This window comes from Herpailurus yagouaroundi, unplaced genomic scaffold (genome assembly GCF_014898765.1).
Source record: "Herpailurus yagouaroundi ecotype Mexico unplaced genomic scaffold, PumYag 191, whole genome shotgun sequence".
Taxonomy (NCBI): domain Eukaryota; kingdom Metazoa; phylum Chordata; class Mammalia; order Carnivora; family Felidae; genus Herpailurus; species Herpailurus yagouaroundi.
Window position 1 is genome coordinate 14,171,451 of NW_024412422.1, and position 27,202 is coordinate 14,198,652.

At 38.5% G+C, this 27,202-nt stretch overlaps 1 protein-coding gene across 5 annotated transcripts in view; it reads right to left on the reverse strand.

The window, feature by feature from the left end:
• The window catches only part of SBNO1 (strawberry notch homolog 1), a 59,474-nt gene that overhangs the window by 13,568 nt on the left and 18,704 nt on the right, over positions 1–27,202 (reverse strand). For 4 of the 5 annotated variants that reach the window (XM_040444021.1, XM_040444020.1, XM_040444018.1 and 1 more), the window contains 23 exons: positions 25,907–26,003; positions 23,420–23,580; positions 22,307–22,440; positions 22,011–22,101; positions 20,383–20,544; positions 19,371–19,506; positions 19,185–19,290; positions 18,896–19,049; positions 17,735–17,917; positions 17,120–17,217; positions 15,874–16,025; positions 13,469–13,666; positions 12,896–13,063; positions 12,609–12,784; positions 12,008–12,139; positions 10,034–10,169; positions 8,984–9,096; positions 8,821–8,892; positions 8,217–8,316; positions 4,256–4,330; positions 2,962–3,108; positions 2,782–2,876; positions 2,592–2,684 (listed from right to left, as the gene is read on the reverse strand). In XM_040444021.1, the coding sequence (XP_040299955.1) occupies positions 2,592–2,684; positions 2,782–2,876; positions 2,962–3,108; positions 4,256–4,330; positions 8,217–8,316; positions 8,821–8,892; positions 8,984–9,096; positions 10,034–10,169; positions 12,008–12,139; positions 12,609–12,784; positions 12,896–13,063; positions 13,469–13,666; positions 15,874–16,025; positions 17,120–17,217; positions 17,735–17,917; positions 18,896–19,049; positions 19,185–19,290; positions 19,371–19,506; positions 20,383–20,544; positions 22,011–22,101; positions 22,307–22,440; positions 23,420–23,580; positions 25,907–26,003 (2,979 nt within the window). The remainder of the gene's footprint in view (positions 1–2,591; positions 2,685–2,781; positions 2,877–2,961; positions 3,109–4,255; positions 4,331–8,216; positions 8,317–8,820; positions 8,893–8,983; positions 9,097–10,033; positions 10,170–12,007; positions 12,140–12,608; positions 12,785–12,895; positions 13,064–13,468; positions 13,667–15,873; positions 16,026–17,119; positions 17,218–17,734; positions 17,918–18,895; positions 19,050–19,184; positions 19,291–19,370; positions 19,507–20,382; positions 20,545–22,010; positions 22,102–22,306; positions 22,441–23,419; positions 23,581–25,906; positions 26,004–27,202) is intronic. The other variant, XM_040444019.1, reaches the window with a different exon arrangement.

Genomic DNA, 27,202 nt, shown 5'->3' on the forward strand with positions numbered 1-27,202 from the left:
TATGCCTGCACTTACATATACGAGGCACATACATATGCATATTCATAAACAGAGGGGAGATTAGAGATTATTAGAGGTTAAGAGAAGGGGGAATGGAGAGTGTTTAACGGTTATAGTTTTTGTGGGATGATAAAAAAGTTTTGAAAATAGAGAGTGGTGATGGTTGCACAATACTGAACATAATGCCACTGAATTATACACTTTAAAGGAGTTAAAGCGGTAGATTTCGTTATATATTTTACCACAACTTTAAAAGTTAACAATGTACACTGAACTATACACTGAAGTGAATTGGATGGTATATGAATCCTATCTCAATAAAGCTATTTAAAAAAAAAGAAATGAAGGAATAGATTAAAAACAACTCACGACAAAATAAATAAAAGGTGAAAATCTAATCAAGTTTTTAATGTTTGTTTTTGAGAGACAGAGAGAGAGAGAGAGAGAGAGACAGCGTGAGAGTGTGGGAGGGGCAGAGAGAGAGAGGGAGACAGAATCTCAAACAGACTCCAGGCTCTGAGCCATAAGAGAGCCCAATACAGGGCTTGAACTCAGGAACCACAAGATCATGACCTGAGCCAAAGTTGGACTGAGCCACCCAAGCACCCCTCTAATACTTAGATAAGAAATCTTGATAAAAGAGAAATTCAAGGAAACCATACTAAAGTCTTTGCAAATAAAAATAACTTAGAAAATTTTCTGAAATAAAAAGATTTGAAAAAGAAAAAAAAAAAGATTTGAAACTTCCTATATTGAAAGAGCGTATCACATACCTGAAAATACTAAGAATAACTAATACCAATATACGTTCACAAAATTATCAAACTCTAAAGGGAATCCTTTGAGTATGTAGATGAAAACAAAACAACCAAGGGGCGCCTGGGTGGCGCAGTCGGTTAAGCGTCCGACTTCAGCCAGGTCACGATCTCGCGGTCCGTGAGTTCGAGCCCCGCGTCGGGCTCTGGGCTGATGGCTCAGAGCCTGGAGCCTGTTTCCGATTCTGTGTCTCCCTCTCTCTCTCTGCCCCTCCCCTGTTCATGCTCTGTCTCTCTCTGTCCCAAAAATAAATAAACGTTGAAAAAAAAAAAAAGTAAAAAAAAAAAAAAGAAAAAAAAAGAAAACAAAACAACCAAATTAAAAAGGGGAAAATTCTGGGCACCTGGGTGGCTCAGTCGGCTAAGCAGCCGACCCTTAATTTCGCCTTAGGTCATGATCTCATATTTGTGGGTTCAAGCTCCACCTCAGGCTCTGAGCTGACAGTGCAGATCCTGCTTGGGATTGTTCCTCTCACTATGCCCCTTCCCTGCTGTGTTCTCTAAATAAATAACATTTTAAAAACGAGGGGGGGGGAGGGGAAGATTCACTGAACTGTATAAGATTTATGTTATGTATGCTATACCTTAATAAAAACATATAAAACGAGCTGAGAAAAAACAATCTTTTTTTAAGCAATTTTTTAATCTTTATTTTTGAAAGAGAGACAGAGTGTGAGTGGTGTACAGAGAGAGGAAGACACAGAATCCAAAGCAGGCTCCAGGCTGTCAGCACAGAGCCTGACATGGGGCTCGAACTCATAAGCTGTGAAATCATGACTTGAGCCAAAGTCAGATGCTCAACTGACTGAGCCACCCAGGCGCCCCTGGTAAAGTGGTTTTTAAATACAAAGGCACAAACTTTAACCATTTAAGAACTCAGGGAGTAATGCTCCCAAGCCCTTCTTGAGGATTCTACTACAGAACAGGCTTCAAACAAGATGATTAGTGATAGTAACCTCAGGACTAGTGAGAGGTGAGCATTAAATTTAAGAGCTAAGGTTAAGTATTAAAAGAAAAGCATACTATGTAAGTGCCATATGCTAACAATGCAGAAAAACACAGCTATGTTTTAAAATGGGAGAATGAGGGGAAGGAGACGCCCCCCCCCCCCCAAAAAAACCTCTCATGCTTTTTTTTCCAAATTATTTTCAGGAATACTTAGGTATAGTATCGTTATTATTTTATCGTCCTGTGCGCGATGGAGAATAAAGATTATTACTGCAGAAGAAAAGAACACACAGATACCAGAGAAGAGAGGACATAAAAATTCCATAGTCTTTAAGAGGAAAGTTCAAGATATTAGGCCCTATGTGATTTCACATAGACACGCATGCATGCATTTGTGGATGTAGGGATGTGTGTCTAGACGTACACACACATACATATACCCACCTCCCTCCTCCTTAGCTCTGACAAATATTAAAGAATTATTTACACTAATAGCTAAAAATGAATCAATGTTTAAGATACAAAGCTTAATATAAGACTACAAAACTATGTAGTCCTTTATATTGGCAAAAGAAGGTCACTATCCCATGCAAAACAGTCCAATTAAGTAATATATAATAATCCAAAACTTGTACCTAATATCCTTCATAATCCATTAAATGAAGGTGTCTATAAAAGGACAAACCCAGTTACAGAGATAAATGATCAAAACAGAAAAAGCCAAATACAACTGGAAAACTGGCACAAAGCAAATAGATAATTCGAATTCTGACAATGGTGATGCATTATCTATCTTCACAATTAGCACTGCAAGGAAACAAGTCTTACTTGCAGTGACAAGTAAAAGCCATCATCTGGTCCTGTCAGCTCAGCCCAAATCTTGGTAGCTTCCTCCCAAGACATTCCTCTCTCTACACTAATCTGTAAAAGAAATAATAAAACTTAAATTACACTCATTTCTGTGAGTGCCTGTCACAAAAGGAAATTACATTTAAATGTGCACATTTTCCAAACTTACAGTGTATAACTCTACATGACCAGAGGTTGAATACCCTGGAGTCAAAAACTTCTTAACATCACTTTTCCTCACTTTTTCATCTCCAGAACCAAGATCTTAAAAAAGAAAAAGCAACATATAAGTGAAAAAAGAACATTTTATTAGGAACACACAGGACATTTTCCAAGTTTCTCCACTTACCTAAAATTCCCATATCATATCTTCCATTTTTTTTGGCATTCTGAACAACGGCTGTAAGTGTGTCTGCAAAATACTGAAAGAGCGCATTCTGCTGGTGCACCTCCATGCCGAGAATTCTGTTTAAGAATTTTCCTATGTTATTATAATCTGCAAGGACAAGATTATGTCAAAGATTTAATACATTCAAATGGCAATTAAAATCTACTCGCCCCGGGGTGCCTGGGTGGCGCAGTCGGTTAAGCGTCCGACTTCAGCCAGGTCATGATCTCGCGGTCCGTGAGTTCGAGCCCCACGTCAGGCTCTGGGCTGATGGCTCAGAGACTGGAGCCTGTTTCCAATTCTGTGTCTCCCTCTCTCTCTGCCCCTCGCCCGTTCATGCTCTGTCTCTCTCTGTCCCAAAAATAAATAAACGTTGAAAAAAAAAATTTAAAAAAATAAAATCTACTCGCCCCTGGAATTAACAACAACAACAAAAAAAGATGGGGCGCCTGGGTGGCTCAGGTCATGACTCAGTTCAGGTCGTGATCTCGCAGTTCGTGAGTTCAAGCCCCACAACAGGCTGTGTGCTGACAGTTCAGAGCCTGGAGCCTGCTTCAGATTCTGAGTCTTCCTCTCCGACCCTCCCCCACTCGTGCTCGGTCTCTCTCTCCCAAAAATAAACATCAAAAAAAAGAAAGAAAGGAAAAAGAAAAAACTCATTCATCTAGGCTTAGGCCAAGTCTCCTTTCTCCCCCATGCTCTTCCCTCACAGCCTTGACTTCCCCCTGCTCCCAGAACAGAGCTGTAACCTGACCATGTCTACCTCTAACAATTAGTATGGCCACATACATACTCCAAAAGATAATGATCCTATTGAATTTCTGCATCTTCAACTCCACTTACTGAAAGTATGAACACAATTTAGCACATGAGAATGTTTGTTCTCCAACATGAAATCTTGATATATAAAGTTCTAAGTGCGATACGTCTGTGAAGCTCAACTTTGGCTACAACATTTGGAACTGTGGGAAATAGCAATGTCTAAGCCCCAGCCCTGGCTTCAGCATTTTCTAAAAGCTTGACAGTTGATCATACATGCAACCTGGGTTGAAAACTGCTGCTATATGGACATAGTAAAGGTTTAATCTCTTTTGAACAACCACATTAGCAAAAACCAGCCAGAGTGGTTTAGGAGGAGCACTGAGGAGGGATTGAGAAGTACAAACTTGACACTTCAAATTGACAAAAGTATAAACAAAAGGGGCTGTAATGATACAGCAACAGTTATGTCTATGTACAAAACTCATACTCTTACCTTTATCTAGAGTCAGAATTCCTGAGCGATCTTCTACATTTATCAGGCCAACTCCTATCAGTCCTTGTCGAACATCTGTCAAGAAATTGATGAAAAACCTTATAGCCCAAATGACCCAATGAGCTGTGAGATGACCAAACTACATCAAGTTCTAGCATTAAAACACAGCCTAAAGTATTTTTCACAGTTCCTATTAGCTGAATTAAATGGCCATCCCCACAGGTCTTCAGGCACTCCAAAATCCTATAGTATTCAAACTTCACACTATATTACTTCATTAAAAGATCTCATCTTCCCAATAGAAGTCACTGGAAGTGGAGATGTTTGGTTATGCAGCTGTCACCCACAGGCCATAAACAATTTTGGACACGTAAAGACGACTAGCTGATTAAATAATTGTGTAAACAAGCTATTAATCTTGCTTCCCTCTCAAATGTTATCCATCAGCATTGTGACAAGGTGGTACAAAAGCAAAATGTGTAACAGTTAGTTAACATGTTCTGAATTATGTTACTAAGAAGGCAGTTTATGGGGCCTTTTTTTTTTTTTTTTTTAAAGTTTATTTATTGGGACACCTGGGTGGTTTAGTCTGTTAAGCATTGGACTTCGGCTCAGGTCATGATCTCACAGTTCGTGAGTTCAAGCCCCGTGTCAGGCTCTGTGCGGACAGCTCAGAGCCTGGAGCCTGCTTTGGATTCTGCGTCTCCCTCTTCTCTGCCTCTCCCCCATTCACACCCTCTCTCGTTCTCAAAAAATTAATAGAATCATTAAAAATAAAGTTTATTTATATATTTATTTACTTATTTAAAGAGAGAGTGAGGGAGCATGCCCAAGCAGGGAAGGAACAGAGAGAGAGAATCCTAAGCAGGCTACACACTGCTACCATAAGGCCCAGTGTGAACCTCGAACCCATGAACCACAAGATCATGACCAGAGCCGAAAGCAAGAGTCGGACGATGAACCCACCCATGCATCCTAGTTTATGGGGCTTTTTATTACTGACGTCCAGAGTCCAAACCAGACTTACAGAATGAGGGTCTAAGGGAACAGAGTCAATAGGAAAGCATGATTGCATCCTATTTACACATTTAATGAATCAATCAGTACTCTGCTACACACACAAAACTGTTTAAATTCTGTAGGTGACAACTCTGCAGCCAGAGATCTCTGCTGCCAAAAATCCTCCTTTTTGGAAACCAGTCTTGTGGAAGAAAATCTGTACAGAAGGATAACTGTATAATTTCATCACTGTTTATGATGGCAAAAAAATGAAAACCACCTGAATACCAATGAGAGAGTGATTAAAAAACTGTTGTATAAGCTAGCTATAAAGTATCATCCAAATGTTAAAAATACATCAGTGCTGGGACGCCTGGGTGGGTCAGTTGGTTGAGCGTCCAGTTCTTGATTTTGGCTTAGGTCATGATCTCGTGGTTCTTGAGTTCGTGCCCCACACTGGGCTCTGCGCTAGCAGTGCAGAGCCTGCTTGGGATTCTCTCTTTCTGCCCCTCCCCTACTCATGCTATCTCTGTCTCTCTCAAAACAAATAAATAAAATTTAACAGAAAGAAAAAATTAAAAAAAAAAAAATGTTAGGGGCGCCTGGATGGCTCAGTCAGTTAAGTGGCCGACTTCGGCTCGGGTCATGATCTCGCCGTCTGTGAGTTCGAGCCCCGCGTCGGGTTCTGTGCTGACAGCTCAGAGCCTGGAGCCTGTTTCAGATTCTGTGTCTCCCTCTCTCTGACCCTCCCCTGTTCACGCTCTGTCTCTCCCTGTCTCAAAAATAAATAAATATTAAAAAAATGTTAGTGCTATAGCTACTGAGTTTTAAGAGGGGTCTATGTTATTAAATGAGAAAAGTACACTGTACATGATATCAATAACATTAAAAAAAAAAAGCCCTGTGTTTAGACAAACAAGGAGAAAAGATGTAGAAGGCGGTCCTTGTTCAGACTGTCAACACTTGTGACCTCAGCAGATGAGAAAGGGGGGGATTAAGGGGAGAGTACTGGTTCTTCATTATATACTTTGACTTTTTTCATTGCTTGTGAGTAACATGTAATTTACTTATTTTTTTTAAGATTTTATTTTTAAGTAATCACACCCAGCGTGGGACTTGAACACACAACCCGGAGATCAGGAGTTGCATACTTTATCAACTGAGCCATTCAGGTGTCCCAAGTAACATGTAATGAAAAAAAAAAAAAAAAAGAAACAAATGAGGGAGTCATTTTAAACACAACAACAAAGAACAAACAACAAAAAAACAGGAAGAAAAAAGAGAAAGAGGAAAAGAATTAATTGGTTCTTTGCTTTGGGTTTTTTTTTTTTTTTTTTTTTTTCTTTTTTTGAGAGAGAGGCAGCACGAGATGGAGAAAGGCAAAAGGAGAGACAGAATCTTAAATAGGCTCCACACCCAGCGAGGAGCCTGATGCAGGGCTTGATCCCACAACTCTGGGACCATGATCTGAACTAAAATCAAGAGACGGAGGCTCAATCAACTGAGCCACCCAGGTGCCCCTGTAGTTTTTGCTTTGTTAAATGCCACCAGTGATTATAAGCATCCTTGCCAGTATGTCAATATAGCTTATTACCAATACTAAATAATGAACCAATACTGGTTCAACTGGAAAGGACTTTCTAGTGAAAAATTCTAACTCTACAATAATGTTTCAAATACCCTACATCTACATATTTGCCAAAATATTTTCTTTTCTCTTAAGATTTATTTATTTTGAGGGGTGCCTGGGTGGCTCAGTTGGTTAAACATCTGACTTCGGCTCAGGTCATGATCTCATGGCTCATGGGTTCAAGCCCTGCATCAGGCTTTGTACTGACAGCTCAGAGCCTGGAGCCTGCTTCAGATTCTGTGTCTCCCGCTCTTTCTTTCCCTCCCCCATTTGCACACACTCTCTCTCCCTCAAAAATAAACGTTAAAAAAAAAGGCTTATTTATTTTGAGAGAGAGAAAGAGAGTGTACACTAGCGGGGGAGGGGCAGAGAGAAGGAGAGAGAATTCTGAGCAGGCTCCACACCATCAGCACAGAGTCCAATGTGGAGCTCAAACTCACAAACCATGAGATCATGACTTGAGCCAAGATCAAGAGTCGTACGCTTAACCGACTGTGCCATCGAGGCACCCCCTCCAAAGTATTTTCATAACTTTCTGAATTATAAAATAAATCATCAAAAATAAAAATCATCTAGACTACTTACATTCATGGGGAAAATGTATTCTAAAGATTTGCAAGACAGGTCAAAAGAATTTCTATAGCACTACCTGGGGCTTTTTTTTTAATATGCAAATTTCAAACGTATAGAAACATAAAAAGAATTACTCTATGAACCAGATACACATAACCCATCATCCAGTTTTAACAACTATTAATACATGGTTAATTTTGTTTTATGTACATCCTGTACCAACTTCCACAGATTATTTACCTAGGCACTTTCTAAAATGAAAATTTAAAAGCTACCTGGCATAGTCATTTTAAATTAACATAACAAATCCACTTTCCTCTATTAATCTAGTATTAACATGCAATAAACTGCCAATGGCAAAAAATACCTCATATAAATGAAATTTAATAATCTGATTGTAAGAAGTCAACTTAGGTGTCTGTTAACCTTTAATTTCTAAATTTTATACAATTTACATCCAAAGAAAATGTAAAACAACAGCACATGTCAGAATAAGTTTTAGTGCCTACCTTGTACTTGTTTTCCTCTATTGTGATTATTTTTATTTTTTAAAGTTTATTTGAGTGGGAGAAAGTGTGAATGGGGGAGGGGAAGACAGTGAGGGGACAGCAAGACTGCCAAGCAGGCTCTGCATTTCCAGCATGGAGCCTCATGTGGGGCTTCCACTCATCAACTGTGAGATCATGTTCTGAGCCAAAGTTGGACGCTTAGCTGACTAAGTCATCCAGGCACCCCTGAGTAATTATTTTTAAAAGTTACCTTTAAAGAATTCTCCAGGATAGTCCGGAGGTGGTGATACCATAGGAGAATCCAGGTTGACAATAGATTTCATGACAATTTCTAAAGCGTTTCTTCCATACTGCAATAAAAAACAAAAGTCAACCAAGCAAGTCCAGCACTTGCTACACGTCAATCACATGACCAGCTGAATGCTATAAAACTTATTATGTATGATACCAAAGATTCAAAAATGACAGGACTTTATATATATGTATATACATATATATGTGTGCGTGTGTGTATATATATGTATGTGTATACATATATATATATATGCTAGTTCACACAATAGCAGAAAGCAGATGTCCAATAAATAACTTCCTTTAAATTCACATTTGATTCATTCACAAGTATTTATTATATTCCTATTTCCTAATAAGGATGAAAATACGATTATACTGCAGAGTTGATCACCAAAGGTCTGATATGGGAAAATCTGTGTCTTACAGGATGCTATCATTTTACAGCAAAAACATAAGAGGAGGCGGTTTTAAGTTTTAAACAGTAACCACTTCCCCTTTTTGTTCACCAGAGAACTAGACACTACCACAAATTTTCAGAGATACTGAAAGCTGAAATGTACCTTATTATCAAAATTGAACCTGCTCAGATCTCTAGATTCTGTTGCTCTTCTGTCACCATGTGTAAGTGCTCCCTATCAAAACAGAAAGTTTCCAATCAAGGCACAGAAGACAGGTTAACATTCACCATCTCTTACACACAACTATACAACTTCAAAAACTTACCAAACTCTCAAGTCTTTTAGCAACAATAGAAGCAAATCTTTGCTCTCCTGCCAATTCAGAAATCAGAAACACATATTCGGGAGCAGTGACTTGGTTTGATCTATGAGTCCGTCCTGTAAAGACATTAAAAATACTGATGTGTTCCCTATACACAAAGTATTCTGAGATCGATTTCTAGCATTTTAACACCAAGCTGGTATCTGGAAACTTTTAAGAGAAAAACTGAAGAATGTAACATTTGGGGCACCTCGGTGGCTCAGTCGTTTAAGCTTCCAACTCAGGTCACGATCTCACGATTCATGAGATTGAGCCCCATGTCGGGCTCAGCACTGATACTGTAGAACCTTCCTGGAATTCTCCCTCCCTCCCTCTCTGTCCCTCTCCCACTCATACAGTCTTTCTCAAAATAAGTAAATATTTTAAAAAAAAAGTAACAATTACTGTGACTCTCCAAAAGGCACAAAACAGAAAACACTCGCTTGAACAACATCCATATTCAGAGCACTACTCCCCCCTTACAAAAGGACAGAAACTGCCACAGAACTGTCCAATGATAAACATATTATTACTGCTGCCCCACTTGGGGTTAACCACAATGTTTCTGAAGCAAAGTCACTCTGGGTTCTTCCAAAATTTTTATTTTTTAAATCATCAAGTCACAGGGACATGAATGTGTAGGGCAAGGGAGGAGTAATATGCCTTCAGTAAAGCCACTGAGGGCTGAAAAGGACATGAGGTGGCAGGTGCTCTGACAGAGACCACATACATCCTGAAGATCTATAATGAAGATATTCCCAAGGAACCTTATTCTTAGATATAATGCCAGAAACCCCCAAGAAATCCAACACAGTTCTTTTACATTTCTCACAACAGGTAAGAAATGAATTCACGTATTCTAGATTTTTAGGTATATGCAATACAAATTCCACTCCAAAATTACACATACGTCATGCTTTAAGATATCTGACATTAAATATAGGTTTTGATATGTACACATTTCCCCAATGATCCCTAGCTATCTATTAAGTGATATTCAATGTAGGAACTTACCGAACTGCTGAATTGCTCTATCAGCACTCCAGGGTAATTCCAAAGTCATGTGAACCCGTCGCCTTTGATTTTTAGCTCTCCGATCTGCTTGTAATGAAATGCCCGAGCTGGCAGCTTCTGAGATGATAGCAATATTCTGTATTAAATGTAAGGGGGGAAAAAAAATAATCACCTTTGCACAAAGACAAGTAGGCCCGTACCCTAAGTAAATTTCTTAGAGTACTAGTGGTCCACCAATACCTATCCTCCCCTTCTTCTTCAATTATGGAACCCCAAATTAGGCAGGTACACGGCTGCCCAGAATCAAGATTGTATTTCTCACTTTGCAGTGCAGCTAATTGTGGGCATACTCCAGTAGGCTGTAGGTGATACGAACATCTAAGTAATGTCCTTCAAAGTCAAGAACGTGCTCTTCTTTTTTCTCCTCTCTGCTAGATGAAATGTAAAGGTATTATGACTGAATCTAAAATAGGTAACTTGAAAATGGAGGCCCACATATTAAAGGAATAAGACAGAAGAGGCATAGTCTTCAAGGAGCTTTAATGGCCCTGGTCTACATACTCAAACTTGTACATGGGAGAAATTACCTTCTACCTTGTTTAAATCAGTATGATTTTGGATTTTCTGTCATTTAACAGCTAAAACTAATTCCAACTAATACAACTCCCAATGCACATGGGCAAAAATTCATGAAACAAAGTACATAGCACAACTGGTAATACCTCTTCCTACAATCTTTAAAATATGTAGCATGAGCTTTTAAATATAAGGGGCACCTGGGTGGCTCAGTCAGTTCAGTTAGTTAAGCATCCGACTCTTGATATTGGTTCAGGTCATGATCTCATGGTTGTGAGACTGAGCCCCACGAAGGGCTCCATGCTGACAGCAGACAGCCTGCTTATGAGTCTCCTTCTCCGGCTCTCTTCCCCTCCCCCGTTCATGCGTGCTCTCCCTCAAAATAAATAAATTTTTAAAGTACATAAATGTATTTCCAGAAGACTTTGATAATGGTAACTATCCTCAATTATTTCATTTGCAAAGGCAGAAAAACTCACTGAAATATAAAGAAAAATGTGAGTAAAGATTTAAGATTTTATTCTACCTTTTAAATTAAGGAATTAAGTTTAAGTGGCACTCCTATTTTTTAGCAATCTCATCAGCAAATGCTTATGGTTAATTCCAACTAAATGCGGAAGAACTAGTCTGAGAATCTCAAAATTGACTGATGGTTACTTAACAGTAAGAGGCTATACAAAGAGCCTCTGGAGGCAACCAAGGTCTGTCTCCACAACGGTGAGGTATGCAAGCCAATCTAAACGTCATTCAGAAGAATCACCCTAATATGACACGGCACAGCAGTAAGAATCAGCAAAACCAAAGACCATCAGGAATCTGTGTGTGCTTAAATGTATTTTTAGACTCAAAATTAGACTGACACTGGAGAGTAGCATTAGATGTGAAGTCATTAAGATGACCTGTGAGAACTCAGTATTTTCATATTCTGATTAAAAATGTAGAAAGTCTCCAAAGTTATTAAGATCCACATTTAATTTTGTGCACAATAGAAAATACTTACTACATCCAATTTGTGAGAAAATAATGAAAATGTAAAATGTGCAGTATGTGCAATTACTAAAAAATACAGAATAACAACAACTTTCAACGCAATTTCTTTTATTTATTTTTAAAGTTTATTTATTTTGAGAGAGAGAAGTGGAGGGAGGGGGCAAAGACAGAGGGAGAGAGAGAATCCCAAGAAAGTTCATCCTGGCAGCCCAACATGGGGCTCAATCCCACAACCCTCTGACGATGACCTGAGCTGACATTAAGAGTCAGAAGCTTAACCAACTGAACCACCCCCACAACATGTAGTTTCTTTTAAAAGAAAAAACAAAACCAAACAAAAACCCTAAACATTAATTTTAACATATGGGCATTGTTCTTTTCATTGAAAAGCATCCCAGAAAAACATACCTTATCTCCATCCATAAATCTTTGTTTTTCTGTAATATTTAGTATTTCCACAGGGACATCAAGTTCAGATCTTGACTCATAAGATATGCTTCCATCATCATTGCTTACAACCCTCCCTTTGCGGCCAGTCATCTGAAAAACCAAAGTGTCCTTACAATTAAGTGACCTGATTAAGACGCAGGACACCCAGGACTCCTTCATTAGAGAAACGTGGTGGGGGATAGAAGGGGATGATGAAGCCAGTATGTACCGTGCAGCCTGGGCTGCACAGGCACCCTGGGGGAGAGAACACTGCAAAACAATCTCTGGTTTGGAGAAGTTCAGATTCCAGCAGAGAAAGCAGATGTGGGGCAATGATCACAAAGGCTGCATGACAGGTGCAGTAACAGATCAGTGTTGGGTAAACACCAGATACTAAGGATAAGAATTCACTGACTCTAGGAAGACAAATACAGAACAAGGTTCTAAGATCTAAGAGAAAATTAGACACATTATTATGATATCCAAAATAGCACTCATTCCTCAGCATTTTGGAAGTGGCCAAAAGGAACACAAAAAAAAAGACCAAGGAGAGACACAGCCCTGATCGAGTCATATTCACCTCAGCAACATTCTCAGGGCCACCAAGTTCATCAATAAGTTCATCCAGGGTATTAGGAGGGAGGTCTTCAGCTAATTTTTCTAGTTTATCAAGTAGGTCTTTCTTCATCTGCTGGGCTCTTTCCACAGCATCCTGACTTGTTATAAGGCTACTGTTACTGTTGGTGTTACTGTTGGCTAGATAAGGCACATTTGGTAAGAAAAAAAAAAAAAAATCAGTACAAAGTTTAAATATGTTTTGTTTAAAAAGTACATTTCAAGGACAAAGCAAGCTTCCTCTTAAGATACCTGGTGCACTGTTAGGAGCAGGCAAAATTACTGGCGTAGATGAAAAACTAGGTCGTTTTGATCCAAGACCTGATGCTAATAAGGCACTTTGAATAGAATCTGGATCTATACTTTTCTTTTTTTTTTTATCTTTGTTTTTCTTGTGATCTTTCCTGATTAACCAGGGATCTGAAAGTTAAGAAGAGATGTGTCAAATCATTTGTGAACGAAGCAGAATCTTCAAAGGCAGTAACACTTGAATTTTCTGTATTAACTGGTAACTTATAATTGTCACCAGCTACACTGGTCCAGTAATACATCCAACACACCATAAGGTACAATGCCAGAGTTTGAGGTTAAAAAGCACTACACAAAACGGAGGCCACCATCTCCCATAAATGAGATAAACTACCAAAAGACAAACAAGCTTGGGAGTTGTCCACCAAGCAAAGATGAGAATCTGTGCGATGATTTGTACTGCACAGGGGGCAAAAAAAAAAAAAAAAAATATATATATATATATATATATATATATATCCCATTTCAGACACAGAGATAAGTATCCTTTAGTTTATATTTAACCGACACACTTACCGTCTTCGTCATCCTCACTAGACTCATCTCTGAACGGGTTGAAGTCATCATCGTCTCCGGAACTCATGTTTTTTGAGCTCTCATAGTCACTTTCTTCATGGTCAGACGCGTCAGATTCACTCCCACTGTCATCAGAACTGCTACCAGTAAGGCCACCTACTTTTCGTGCTTTTTTGGCTTCTCGGGTTATTTCTTCACCTACCCTCAAACCCCCAAACAAGACAGTCAGCCCAAACACACTATTCTAAATATCCAAAAAATTACATTTAACTCATGAGCTATTCAAATGAGAAACACAGAGGGGACGCCTAGGTGGCTCAGTCGGGTAAGCATCCAACTTCGGCTCAGGTCATGATCTCATGGTTCGTGAGTTCAAGCCCCACGTCAGACTCTATGCTGACAGCTCAGAGCCTGGAAACTGCTTCAGATTCTGTATCTCTCTCTGTGTGTGCCCCTCCCTCACTCACTCGTGCTCTGTCTCTCAAAAATGAATAAACATTAGAAAAAAAAGTTTTTAAATCACAGGAGAAAACAGAGGAAAAACATTTCCTTAAGTACATAAAATTCATAAGTGTTAACCTTTTAGGACTCCCATAAGAAATCAGGTTAAGTTTAGTTATTAAGAAGAAATGAAACATGTCAATACATATCCAAGACTGCCTTTAAATATGTTTCAAAACAAATTCAGGACAACAGACACAAAACAGAATCTCTGGCATTTTCACACAATCCAACTGCATATCAGGTTGAGAGAACAGACCTAATAATTATAGGTTTATAGAGTACTTAAAAAATAAAATACCTTAAAAAAATAACTTATGGAATACTTAAAAAAAATCTGTAACACACCATTTTAGAAATCAAACAAGGTGCTGATTTGAATTATTTTACTGAATATTCAGAAAAGAGATCTGGAACAAACCATTAAAAGTTCACATATTAATGATATATATGGTAAGAACATAACTCAGCAAAGGGAAACGACCACGCGACCATTTAAGAGGCCACTGATTCTAAAACACGGCATTACTTTTTGTGCCACTACCATAAAAAAATGTTCTCAATTATAATAACCAACCCACTTTCAAGCATATTAAAAATGTAGGGGCACTTGGGTGGCTCAGTCAGTTAAGTGTCTGACTCTTGATTTTGGCTCAGGTCATGATCCTAGAGTCGTGGGTTTGAGCCCTGCTTGGGATTCTCTCTCCACCCTCCCTGCCCTTCACCAGCTCGCGTGCTTTCTCTTTCAAAATAAACTTAAAAAATGTGAAAAACATGTACTTACAACAGATAAAAAAAAAATTAAGGCTCAAGTATCAGCCACTGTGTTTAGAATACACAGCATCACAGACATTCCAATGGAAGTTATCACTGTCCTAGAGAAAGCCTGTGAAGTTAACTTTTGTTTCTTAATGTTTTTTTTTTTTTTATTTTTTTTTTCAACTTTTTTTTAATTTATTTTTGGGACAGAGAGAGACAGAGCATGAACGGGGGAGGGGCAGAGAGAGAGGGAGACACAGAATCGGAAACAGGCTCCAGGCTCCAAGCCATCAGCCCAGAGCCTGACGCGGGGCTCGAACTCACGGACTGCGAGATCGTGACCTGGCTGAAGTCGGACGCTTAACCGACTGCGCCACCCAGGCACCCCTCTTAATGTTTATTTTTGAGAGACAGAGAAAGAGAGACAGAGCATGAGCAGGGGAGGGGCAGACAGAGGGAGACACAGAATCCAAAGCAGGCTCCAGGCTCTGAGCTGTCAGAAAAGAGCCCAATGCGGGGCTCGAATTCACGAATGGTAACATCATGACCTGAGGTGAAGTCAGATACTTAACCGACTAAGCCCCCTAGGTGCCTGAGAAGTTAACTTCTGAAAGCCAAACATCTTACCAAGCATCTAAACACAAGCTGAAGTTTGCATATTATAAAATGTCTAGTAAGCACGGAGTGTATTCTTAAAAATAATAAATTAACAAATGACTCTTTAAAGACTGTAAAAACACCATATGTGTGTATGCATATGCAGCTATAACAATAGCAAGGCCCAGATTTTGCTGTGTATTGCCCACTAGCTATGTGAACCTGGGGAGATTCCTTAACCTCTTAATCTTTCTGTGCCTTAGTGTCCTCTGTCTAGAAAACAAAAAGCAAGACCTATTTTCATATGGATCCCTTGTGGGTTAAATGAAACAATGCATGGCCAGTGCTTAATATAGTGCCTAGCACCAAATTGTTCAAGTCCTAATTTAAAACAGGGAGTTACTTGTGTGTTCAAAACTACATAGGCAACAGTGAAAATATACAACTACATGCCAATTTAAGGAAGGCAGCTCAATCCCAAAATATAGCTGCTTCAAAATGCTCAAATTTACACTATTTTCAACATCATTTAAAGAAAAAAAACCCACCTTTCCGCTTCTTCACTTTATTTTCTTTACAAGGACTATCTCTTGGTGAACTATTGTTACTTGGAGCTGTCAAATCAATTCCTAACAAACTATACAGTTTTTTTCGATCTGGAGCAGGGAAGTGTTTTTCAATTAGTGACTGCAACACTCCTCTGTTTATAGGAGAAAAAAAGTGACAATTAGTGGTTCAGTTTGCCAAATAGTTTATTATATATAAAGTCTTACTGAATATATTTTTAAAATACATTTCCTAAAAAGTAAATACTGTATACTTTGTTCAGTTTTACAAAACAGTGATAATCCAGCTGAAATAACTTTAATATTGTAGGTCATCGCTAACTGAAATAAAGTTCAGGCCAAGCCAAATATGCAATTTTTACATTTTCTAGTAACTACATTAAAAAGTAAAAGAAAACTAGAAAAACGTTTTTTAATAATACATTTCAGGACATATTCTACTATTATATATCAATGTATCATTTCAAAATGCAATCAGTGAGATGTAAAACATATACTTTAAGTCTTTGAATGAAATCTCCTGTGTTTACATTCACAGCGTATCTCAATTTGGACTAGCCATTGATAGGCACCCGTGACTAGCTCCTACCATTTTAAACAACATAGTAATAGGCACATAAGTACAAAAGACAACAGATTAGTAGGTGCATGTTTTGTTTTTAGAAGCAGTTTTGGATTATATCCACCTTAAAAGGAACCACTTGAATATATCGCCTGAGGCAAAAGATAGGTGGGGCAAAGGTTACTTTGCTAATTTTACTACCACAGTTAACATGGCTAGGGTAGGCAAATAAACTGAGAAACGATGTCTAAAAACTTTTTAAAACTCTTTTTGAATATCCCATGATTGCGTGCAATTTTTATACACAGATTACTAAACTAGGGCAAACTCTACTTATTGTTCGTGTGGATAATGGTAATTTCAAACACACAAAGCTGAAACTAAAACAGAAACTAATCCAAGCTGTCACACATTTCCAAGATCTACAAGACAAAAATCATACCCTTCCATTAGTTCAAATACTGGGCACAATATTGTCAAAATGCTTAACAACTGAGCATTCGTATGTTGTTTTCCAAAGGATATACTGTCATGGATCGCACAGAACTGCAAAAACTAAGATCAGAAAAACTTTAATGATGTTAAGGATGAATCAAAACTTTTGCCTCCAGGAAATGCGAACACTTAAAACTAATCTAAATAAAAACTTAAAACCAAAAACATTACTTGGCAGTTGAAACAAAATCATTCAATTCTCCTCCACCCTCCTCCAAGGCTTCTAATGTTCTAGCTTCTCCTGTTGACTGCAGACCAATTACGACACACTGGAGAGAAAAACAGAATTATAAATAATACCACGCATGTGGTTTCTTAAGATGTATTTTACATATTTAGTTAAGAAAAAGGATTTCAAACAAGAATGACCCATTATTGTACATACGTGCTCATTTATTTATTCTGTATATATCTGAGGCATGCTACTATGTGTAAAAAACTTAGCTAGGAAAATAGGATTACGGCAGTGGACATAATTAAAGCCCCTGCCTCAGTTCTTTGGACTTCAAGTATATCTATATTTTGCTGAAAAGAAAAACTGTATGGCAATAAATACCCACATGTCATCAGTAGTTATATCTATGAATGGCCAAATTATAGTGGTTTATTTCTTTATACTCTTTTCAGCTATCTAAATTCTTTAAAGAAATGTGTATTTTAAAGTCTGACTACATTAATACTTTTATAACTCTCAGAAAGAGCAGGCTTTCCAAGCAGAAAGCCTGAACACACAAGACTAGAAAACATAACCAAAGAATAAATCTAATAATGTGTTCTTCAACTTACTTTTCCATTCTTGATTTCTTCTCGAGCTAGTTGCACAACCCTTTTAACTTTGGATGCTATACACAAGTATTTGAAAAATCTCTGGTGAGCAGACCAGAACTGACCCCACATGGATTTCTTCATGCGTTGCTCAGCATCAATCAGATCTGCAGCTTGCTGAAATCGCTCTCTGGCAATGACCCACTGAAGACACACAATCAACATTTTAGATATTTCATCTGTAAGTGTGCATTATTTGAAAATCACTGATTCGGGGCACCTGGGTGCCTCATTCAGTTAAGCGTCCGACTCCTGATTTTGGCTCGGGTCATGATCTCACCGTTTTGGAGTTCGAGCCCCGCATCAGGCTCTACGTGCACAGCATGGAGCCTGCTTGGGATTCTGTCTCCCTTTCTGCCTCCCCCCCACCCCACCCCCGCTCGTGTACTTTCTCTCTCTCTCAAAAAAAAATAAACATTTTTTAAAAATGACCGATTCAAGCAAAATAATGTCAGGTGCAAGACTACTTAACATTAATTTAATAAACCAACTTCAGTAGCTTGGGAAGCTCTAAACGAATGTTTTTCAGGATGTTCACAGTTGCCTCGAAACTCTTCTTAGCAACTACAGTCATTTTAGGGAATAGTTACACTGTAATTTTAAAACTATGCGACTTAAATAAATGGCTTTTTAAAAAGTTTATGCATTTAAGTGATCTCTACACTAAATGTGGCTCGAACTCATAACCCTGAAGATCAAGTCACATGCTCTTCGACTGAGCCAGCCAGACACCCCATTGTAAATAGCTTTTTTATGTTGTTTTACTTATTTATATTTACTTGAAAGAGAGAAAGCGCACGTGCACAAGCGGTGAAGAGAGGCAGAGGGGGAGAGAAAGAATCTTAAGCAGGCTCCACACCCAGCATAGACCCTGATGCGGGGCTCGATCTCATGACCCTGGAATCATGACCTGAGCCGAAATCAAGAGTCAGACACTCAACCGACTGAACTACCCAGGCTCCCCAATAGCTTTTTTCTCCTAATAAATTACTTTAACAAAGAGAAAGCTTAGAAAATTAGGAAAGTAAGGATCTGGTGATTTATCTGTTGTTTTACAGCAAAATATACTCTTGTGGGCTGACAGACATTAAAAATACTAGGAATTAAGAAATAACTTCTCACCAGCTTGACTGCTTTGTTATACATTTTCACATAGCTCTGAGAAAGAAGAACTTCCTCAATTTTGAAGGTCACTCCAGTAAAGCTCAGCTGTCGAGCAATGTACATTCCTCTAAGTTTCATATCCATAGCAACTATTTCCATGGCACCAACACCTCTGAATAAAATTAAAACACACAGTAACTATCATTAAATATAGTAGGGCTTTAATATAAGTGGAAAAGGTTTTAGCAGTAACACCTCTTTTAAACTGCAACTGAGAACAAATAGTGTATACCATAAACTACCTTACCTCCGTTCTACTGCTTGGATAAAATCACTGAATTCTCTAAATGGAGTTCCCTCACCCCATATTCCAAGACGGTTCATATAGGCCATGTTTCGTGGTTCAGAAGCACCTGAAAAATCCCAAAACAAAACATGTTATAGCTGAATAAATAACTCACACATGTATCTTTCAAATAAAATAACAACTCACCAGTGGCACTAGCATAAACAACTCTGGCCTTTGGCAATTTGTTCTGAAGCTCTAAAACTGCCAAGCCTGTCTTGGTTGGCTTCGAAGAACCAACAGGACATAAGTTTTTTGCTTTATGGCATTCGTCAAAGACTATCTGTACAGAGTGAATTAAGGAACATATCACAGTAGCAAGTATTTCTAATCTTTAAAGAAGACTTAACTTTTATTTCCTTAAGGTCTTGGGGAACATCCCAAATTTCTGTGGTAGAGGAGTGGGCCAAGTTCAAGATAATCAGGAAGGGAGAGCTGCCACGGATAATAAGCCCCTGAGCATTAACTTTTTAAAATAATACCAACATACCCATCATACAGCTTTGTAAAACCTGTAACATTTTACCTTACTTGCCTCAGATTCTTTTTAAGATCACAAACATAAATGAAGCCCTCTACGTGCCTCTCTTTGACGTAACCCCTCCCTTTCAAGTCTCAGAGGCAACCTCTGATTTGGGTATTTCTATTAACCTGATATTTAATTCTTGATTAGAATGGAGGAAAGGATCCACCTTGGCAAGAAAGGTCCACCACACAATTTTGGCAAATTCTCTAAGTAGAAGTACAATTGGTAACTAACTTAATGAGCATTTTAAAAACTGGCATTCCTAATGCAGGACAGCAAAAGGTTTGCCATGGGTAAACAGGTTTGAACATCACTAAGTTCAGTTTTTTCCCCTTAGTCGTCTCAGGTGCTTTACTATATCAATATGCACCGTGAATCCCCAAAAAGAGGAATATAGCATTCATCATGTCCCACACCTCTTAACATTTCCCTAAACCAGGAGCTTACATACTGGCCTCCTATATGGCAGCTACAAAACAGAATCAACTTTCTGACCCCTTGGATGCTGAGCTATCCTAAAAGCTCTCATCCTAGCAACTGCAGTTAACCTAAGGATGTAGTTTTCCAAAGGTTTATTCTCACATGCACTTTTGTGTCATTAAAAAACATAAAAACATTTATTGAAAAGGATACCACTCCATCAAAGTCATCACCACACCAATGCAGAAGTTGTTTTAATCTAGTTTTGTATTTACCACCAGACTGACTTTCACCAATAAGGGAAGAATAGGTAGCAAAAATAACACCCTTTTTCACGCTCCCGTTATGTTTGGAAGAAATTTTTCCATATTTAAACTAAAAAAGAAAAAAGAAGTTATAAATATACTTTTTTCTCTGAAACATTTATCTTACCTAAGCTTCTATAGCAGGAAACTGGTGAGTCTATCATGGGTTTTAGGGAAGTCAAAGGACCCCTAAGACCATACACAAAATTTCTTCTACATACGTATACACACACACGTACCATTGTATGTATGTACGTACACACACACATAACTTCGTGACATAAGGATCCAGTTTTCATCAAAGTCTCAAAAATCTTTTTTTTTTTTTTTGAGAGGGTGCTGGCAGGGGAGGGGCAGAGGGAGAGGAAAAGACTCCCCTAAGCAGGCTCCACACCCAGGAGGGAGCCACCCAGGCCCTCCTCAAAAAACTTCTATCAACAACAACAACAAAAGATTACAGGGGCTCCTGGGTGGCTAAGTCAGTTAAACATCCTACTCTGGATTTCAATTCATGTCATGATTTCGCCACCATGGGATCAAGCCCCGCATGGGGCTCTGTGCTGGATGTAGAGCCTGCCTAAGATTCTCTCCTCTGTCCCTGTCCCTCCCCTACTCCCTCTCTCAAAAACAAAACAAAAAGCCGAAAGGTTATAAACCAAGCTCCCCTCTAAGAAAGAAGTCACAATATTCATTTTACAAATATTTATTGTGCACTTGCTATATGCCAAGTCACTGTCAGTCCTGTGTCATATATAACGAGCTATGCCAGTCAGTTTTTTAGTTTGAGCTGTCGGTTATCAATTCAAGAACCAGCACCACCAATCCACTCAGTCATACCCCCCCTCGAAAAGCCGATGATGAGCAAGGCAACACTGAACCAACTTAGGGCCACATGGAATGCTTGTCCTTACTTATTTTCAAAAGGCTAACGGGGAGGCATCTGCAGGAACCAGGTCTGTCTATTCCACCCTGGTAACTCCAGCAGTTGGTGCACAGGAGGAGGTCAGTAAGGGTTTGCTAAATGAACATGAAGATTCTTATCACATTATACTGCTTTAGATACCTACCCACGTTTTCTTCCACTTGACAGTATTATTCTTACATAAACGCAGGTACAGATACACAAATCTACCAGACAAATCTCCAAATCAGTCTCCAAAAGTCAACAATTCCCTATGTGCTGTGATGGGCACACTACCTGTCCACACAGCTTTACTACAGTGCACCCTTCTACACACAGTTGTGAGCTTCAGCATATAAAGTCACCTCAGAAACAAAGACCAACACTGAAGACTGAGAATAAACTCCGTAACGACAGAGACAAGGCCTATTTTGTTTGTCACCACCCAACCGTACCTGGCACAGTAGATGACATACAGTAATCGACAACCCAATGAGAATGGCTAGCCCTCAACTAATGCTTTCTGTAAAATAACTCACTTGAACTTTGTAACTCTACAAAGTAGAACCTGTTATTATTCCAATCTCACAGATGAATCAATATTTACTGAATGACTGAATAGAAAACTTTCATACCTTATTTAATGAATGAACCAAAATGTTTTTTGCTCCAATATCCCTCAAATCTCTTTCAGCATCATACTTCAAGTCATTTGAAACACTGAACCTGCCACATAAAAAAGAAAAGAAAAAAAAAAAAAAACACACACACACAAATTAAATGCAAATTCCATCAATCTAGCAGTACTCAGGATAAATAAAACCAGGCCTCGACACTTAAAAAATACACCTACTCAGTAATAAAACCCATCTCACATGCGTAAGTAATTATTCACAAAAGAAAGCTTACACAGTCTTTGGCACTTACTTACCATAATGCTCTTTTTCTACTCAACAAATAATTTTCATAGATGATTCCTGCTATCGTCCTTCCTTTTCCTACACCAGCACCATCACCTATTAAGAAGCCAGCACGATCTCCATTAGGTAGGAATGTTTCATGTTGCTAAAAAAGAGAAAGTTGATAATTAATCTACTCCTTCAAATACCTTAGCCATCAGTCTTTTAAACAGGAAAATATTAATGTGATTTATGCGTATACAAATGACATACACTTTGGCTTAGTATGAATACTTTCTTTATATTTACTAAGTATTGTTTCTTGCCACACTCACATGCACCAGGTAACTGAAGTCAACAAACTGGTGAGCATTCTCCCATACCTGTTTCAATGCTTGCAGAGTCAAATACAAACTTTTAATCACACATAAACATGGGGGATGGTTAGCTGTTTGGCCATTACTTATTTTACAGAAATGGAGTACGACAGAAGCCCTCTCAAGACAACTAGCATAACTCTAATTCATGGTTTTAAAAGACAGTACCATACCCATACACTAATACCACAGTTTATTCAAACACCCACAAGGGTATGGGCTTTTAAGTCTTTTCCAGCATTCTACCACCAAAGTTAAAAAAGCTGCAACAAATAGTCATCCACCAAACACAAAAACAAAGTCAACCACCCATCTATCCATCTCCTTAATATATATGTTCTCAATCTAATAGTTCTGTCGAATAGACTTCCCATAATACACTTGTTAGGTCAAAGGACATAAGTTATTTTTTCAAGCAAGCTCTGCGCCCAACGTGGGGCTTGAACTCGTGACCCTGAGATCAAGAGTTGCATGACTCCAAGATCAAAAGTTGCATGACTGAGCCAGCCAGGCGCCCTAAGATATATGTATTTTTAATTTTAATACACATTCCAAAAAGGCTGTAACATTTGTCATTTCTAGCAGAAACGCGCACCTCCTGAATCCATGCTACCTCTTTAATTATCAGACACGTGAAACTTCTATAAAAATCACATTCACAAGTTTTTCATGCAAGGAAAACGTAACCTTTGCATTAAAACAACTGTATTATATGGACCAGGATTCAAAGATAAATATTGTATGTAGCTACGAAATATTATTGCTTACCTGCGCTGCATAAGTAATTGCCTCAAGCTGTAACGCTGATAACCAGCCATTATCAATGGTTTCTTCAGAAATGGATGTTTTGTACCAAACATCAGGAGGAGTAACACTGGATAAAGAACTAGTTTCCACTACAGCATCTGGATGACGTAGGCCAATTTTTACTGAACGAAAAATTTAAAAAACTTCATTTTAATTTTTCTAGGTAATAACACTTCCAGTTTTATTATATGATATTGCCATGTTTTTCCTATCATAGAAAAAGTAAAAGTAAATAAGTAACTATACACTTCAGGATTCTATAAAGGCATTGATGGGTGGTAAATTACTATTTAAATTTGACTAAAAGGACCTATTTATCAAATACTCATGCTTTAAATAAAGACCCGCTGATTAAAAAAGTCTAGAAAAATATGGACTTGGTTCATACCACCAGGTTCTCCAATAGCAACAAACACAATCCTAGATTTGGGAATTTATCTGAATGAATCATTCCCTTGCATCAGTGAAACAAAAGTTTGGAATGTAATTTTACTTTGAAAGGGATTTTAATGGAAATCTTGGCCATAAAATTAAACAGCAACTAATTCCCCAAAATGCATTATGTGAATAGCTTTAAACAGAGGTCAGCAAACCTTTTCTATATATAGTCAGACAATAAATATTTCCAGCTTTGCAGAGTATCTGGTGTTACCGAACATCGGTATGGTAGCAATGTAAAAGCAGCCATAGCCAATAAATAAATAAACTCACGCGCATGGTTATGTTCCAATAAAACTTTATAAAAACAAGCAAAAGTCCAAATTTAGTTTGCTGACTTTGGTTTCAAGGGCCATGGATAAACTCTCAATCCTTTTATGAACTATTATGGGTGGGAGGGGGAAACTACCCATTTCGGATACCACAACCTGAAGTTCATAGTTTAAAAACGTATACAGGTATGTAAGTATATGTGTATGTATTATTTTTAAGTAGCTTCCACATCCACGTGGGGCTTGAACTTACAACTCTGAAATCAAAAGCTACATGTTCTACCAGCTGAGCAAGCCAAGTGCTCTTTAAGGTTCGTCAAAAAACAATTATTTTTACTGTATGTTCACTAACTTGGATTTAAATTAAAAAATAAAATTTAATTAAAAAAATTGTTTTTCTTTTACTTCTAAAGTTCATTTTAGGGGCACCTGGGTGACTCAGTCAATTAGGTGTCTGACTCTTGGGTTTCAGCTCAGGTTTCAGTTCTCACAGTTTATGACATTAAGTCCCGAGTCGGGTTCTGTACTAACACCATGGACCTGCTTGGGGGTTCCCTCTCTCCCTGTCCTTCCCTGGCTCGCTCTCTCAAAATACATAAATAAACTTAAATAAATAAATAGAGACACCTGGGTGGCTCAGTAGGTTGAGCATCCAATGTCAGCTCAGGTCATGATTTCATGGTTCATGGGTTCAAGGCCCCACACATCCAGCACTCTGCTGTCAGTGTGCAGCCCGCTTTGGATTCTCTATTCCTCTCTCTTTCTGCACCTTCTCCTCTCCCACTCACATGCATGCACGCTCTCTCTCAAAAATAAACATTAAAAATAAATAATTTCTTTTTAAATGGCCAGAAAATTATGGGAGCTTGAAGTCCATACACAGTTGGTAAACAGATTTTTTAGTTCAAGTGGTAATATTAGTGGCTTTTTATAGAAACTCAGAGTACATAAAAGATTCTAGCCATGTGTATGTTTTTTCCATCTTATCACCACCATATAACGAGAGTGAACATTTGTTTTTTTTTTTTTGAGAGGGAGGGAGTACATGCTCGAGGCAGGAGGGAGGTGGGGAGAGGGAGAATCTCAAGCAAGCTCCATGCCGAACTGAAGCCCCACTGGGCTCAAATGCACAATCATGAGATCGTGACCTGAGTGAGCCTAAATCAAGAGTCGGGCATTTAACCAACTGAGCCACCCAAAGTGAACATTTTTCTACTAAAGTTAAAAACTATTAATTTTCAGTTTGACATAGTATAGTGGTCACTAAAAAAATAAAACATGATTGTTATGGCAAAAAGGGAGAAATGTTAATGTACACTATTGAAATAAATAGCACATTATATTTTTAAGATTCCCGTGCTTTTGTTTGCATAAAGTATATAAAGCTAAGGTACAGACTTACGCCTCTATAATTCACTATGATTTTATACCTGCTGCTGACATGAGCAAAATTAACTTGAAACAAAATAAAGCCCAAGCTTTTTTACTCTTAGTTTTAAAGGACTTCAACCCAAAACAGTTTTAACTTTCTGTAGGAAAAAATACACCAGTAAAATTTTCACCTAGATATTTTAAAACCTGTAATAGTTTAAAACAGATTATAAGGCTCACACTTGTCAAATTCCAAGGTACCCAATATTGATAGATCCTAATAGGTAATAACATGTGTGGGAAAGTTACTTAAGTTCAAGAGGAACCCAAAAGTCTTTCATCATTTTGACAAATCCCAAAGACATACATTTTATTGGCATATATTCTGCGTAGGTTTCTGCATGACCCATTTCTTCTTCATCTTCCTCCTCTGGTTCATCTTCCTCTTTCACAACAGGGACCTTCTGTAACATAGAGCATGATCAGAGACTGGAGGTCCAGCCAACACACAGGAAAACTCCTCTGTAGGAATACTAGCAATCTTCAGTCTTGGAAACATGACATTCCTCTTCTATGTTCCCTCAAAGCTGGATCATACTTTGGTTCTTCCGTGCTTCTCTGATGAGCAAAGATAATCCATGCCCTACTCTCAGCTCTAACACACTGCTGGGTCACCTCAGGGCTCCACCTTCCTTCCAGTCACTACCTCTCAAACTACTTTCCCCTTTGCCTACCACCCTCCCTGATGCCCGGAACTCTTTCTAACCTCAGTCCTTGTCAGTTCCAGGAAGAGAAGGACCAAAAGGCTTAGGAAGGAAGGTGGATGAGCCCCAGCAGCTCATCCTACAACATCAATGGCAGAAACCACTGAAGCCACACATCCCACCCTCATTTTAGTGAACCTTCACATCACCTGTCTTCTCTCCCTCGGACATTGAAACTAAAACCCCAGAAAACTCTGGATTTAAAGGTTCTTCTGAAGGACGGAGCATTTACTTCAGACATCTGTGTCTCCACAAACACAACAATCACATATAAGAAAGCCATATCACTTACTCTCTAATCCTTGGCACACGTGAAAATGAAATGGGGAGCTATTAGTTAAGTACACCAGGAAAACTAGAATAAAGCCAGACTGTCCTATAGACAACTTGTGCGAATGGTTACCAATCACATGTTCCTTTTTTTCTTCACAGAATCTTAAAGGAGGAGCGGTAGGGAGAAATAGGGGAATAGAAAGCCCCTGAACAAGCCTCTTTTCACTACAAGTAAACCAACACCAAAGATATTTATTAATGTGCTTGTTCAAGAAAGACTACAGAGAAAAATCTGTGAAATCCAGTATATCCAGAAAAGGAGGGGGAAAAAAAAAGAGAGAGAGAGAAGCCAGTCAGGGCCTACAGGCAACGCCAAGGATAACAAAACTTTGAAAGGTAAGGGCAGGCTCTTCGATTTCTTTTTATTTTGTCTGGAGTTATGATGGCAAACAGATGCTCAATAAAAGTGGGAAGGAAGAGGGAGATGGTAGATAAACATCCAATCAACATCAATCCATGGAATCCTTAGGAAAAAAATCCAAAAAAGTTCCGAATGTTCTTAGAAAGTATGCCAAAATAAAACTCAATTTGAGAAACCGGAGACAAAGTGGGGTTGGCAAGGAAAC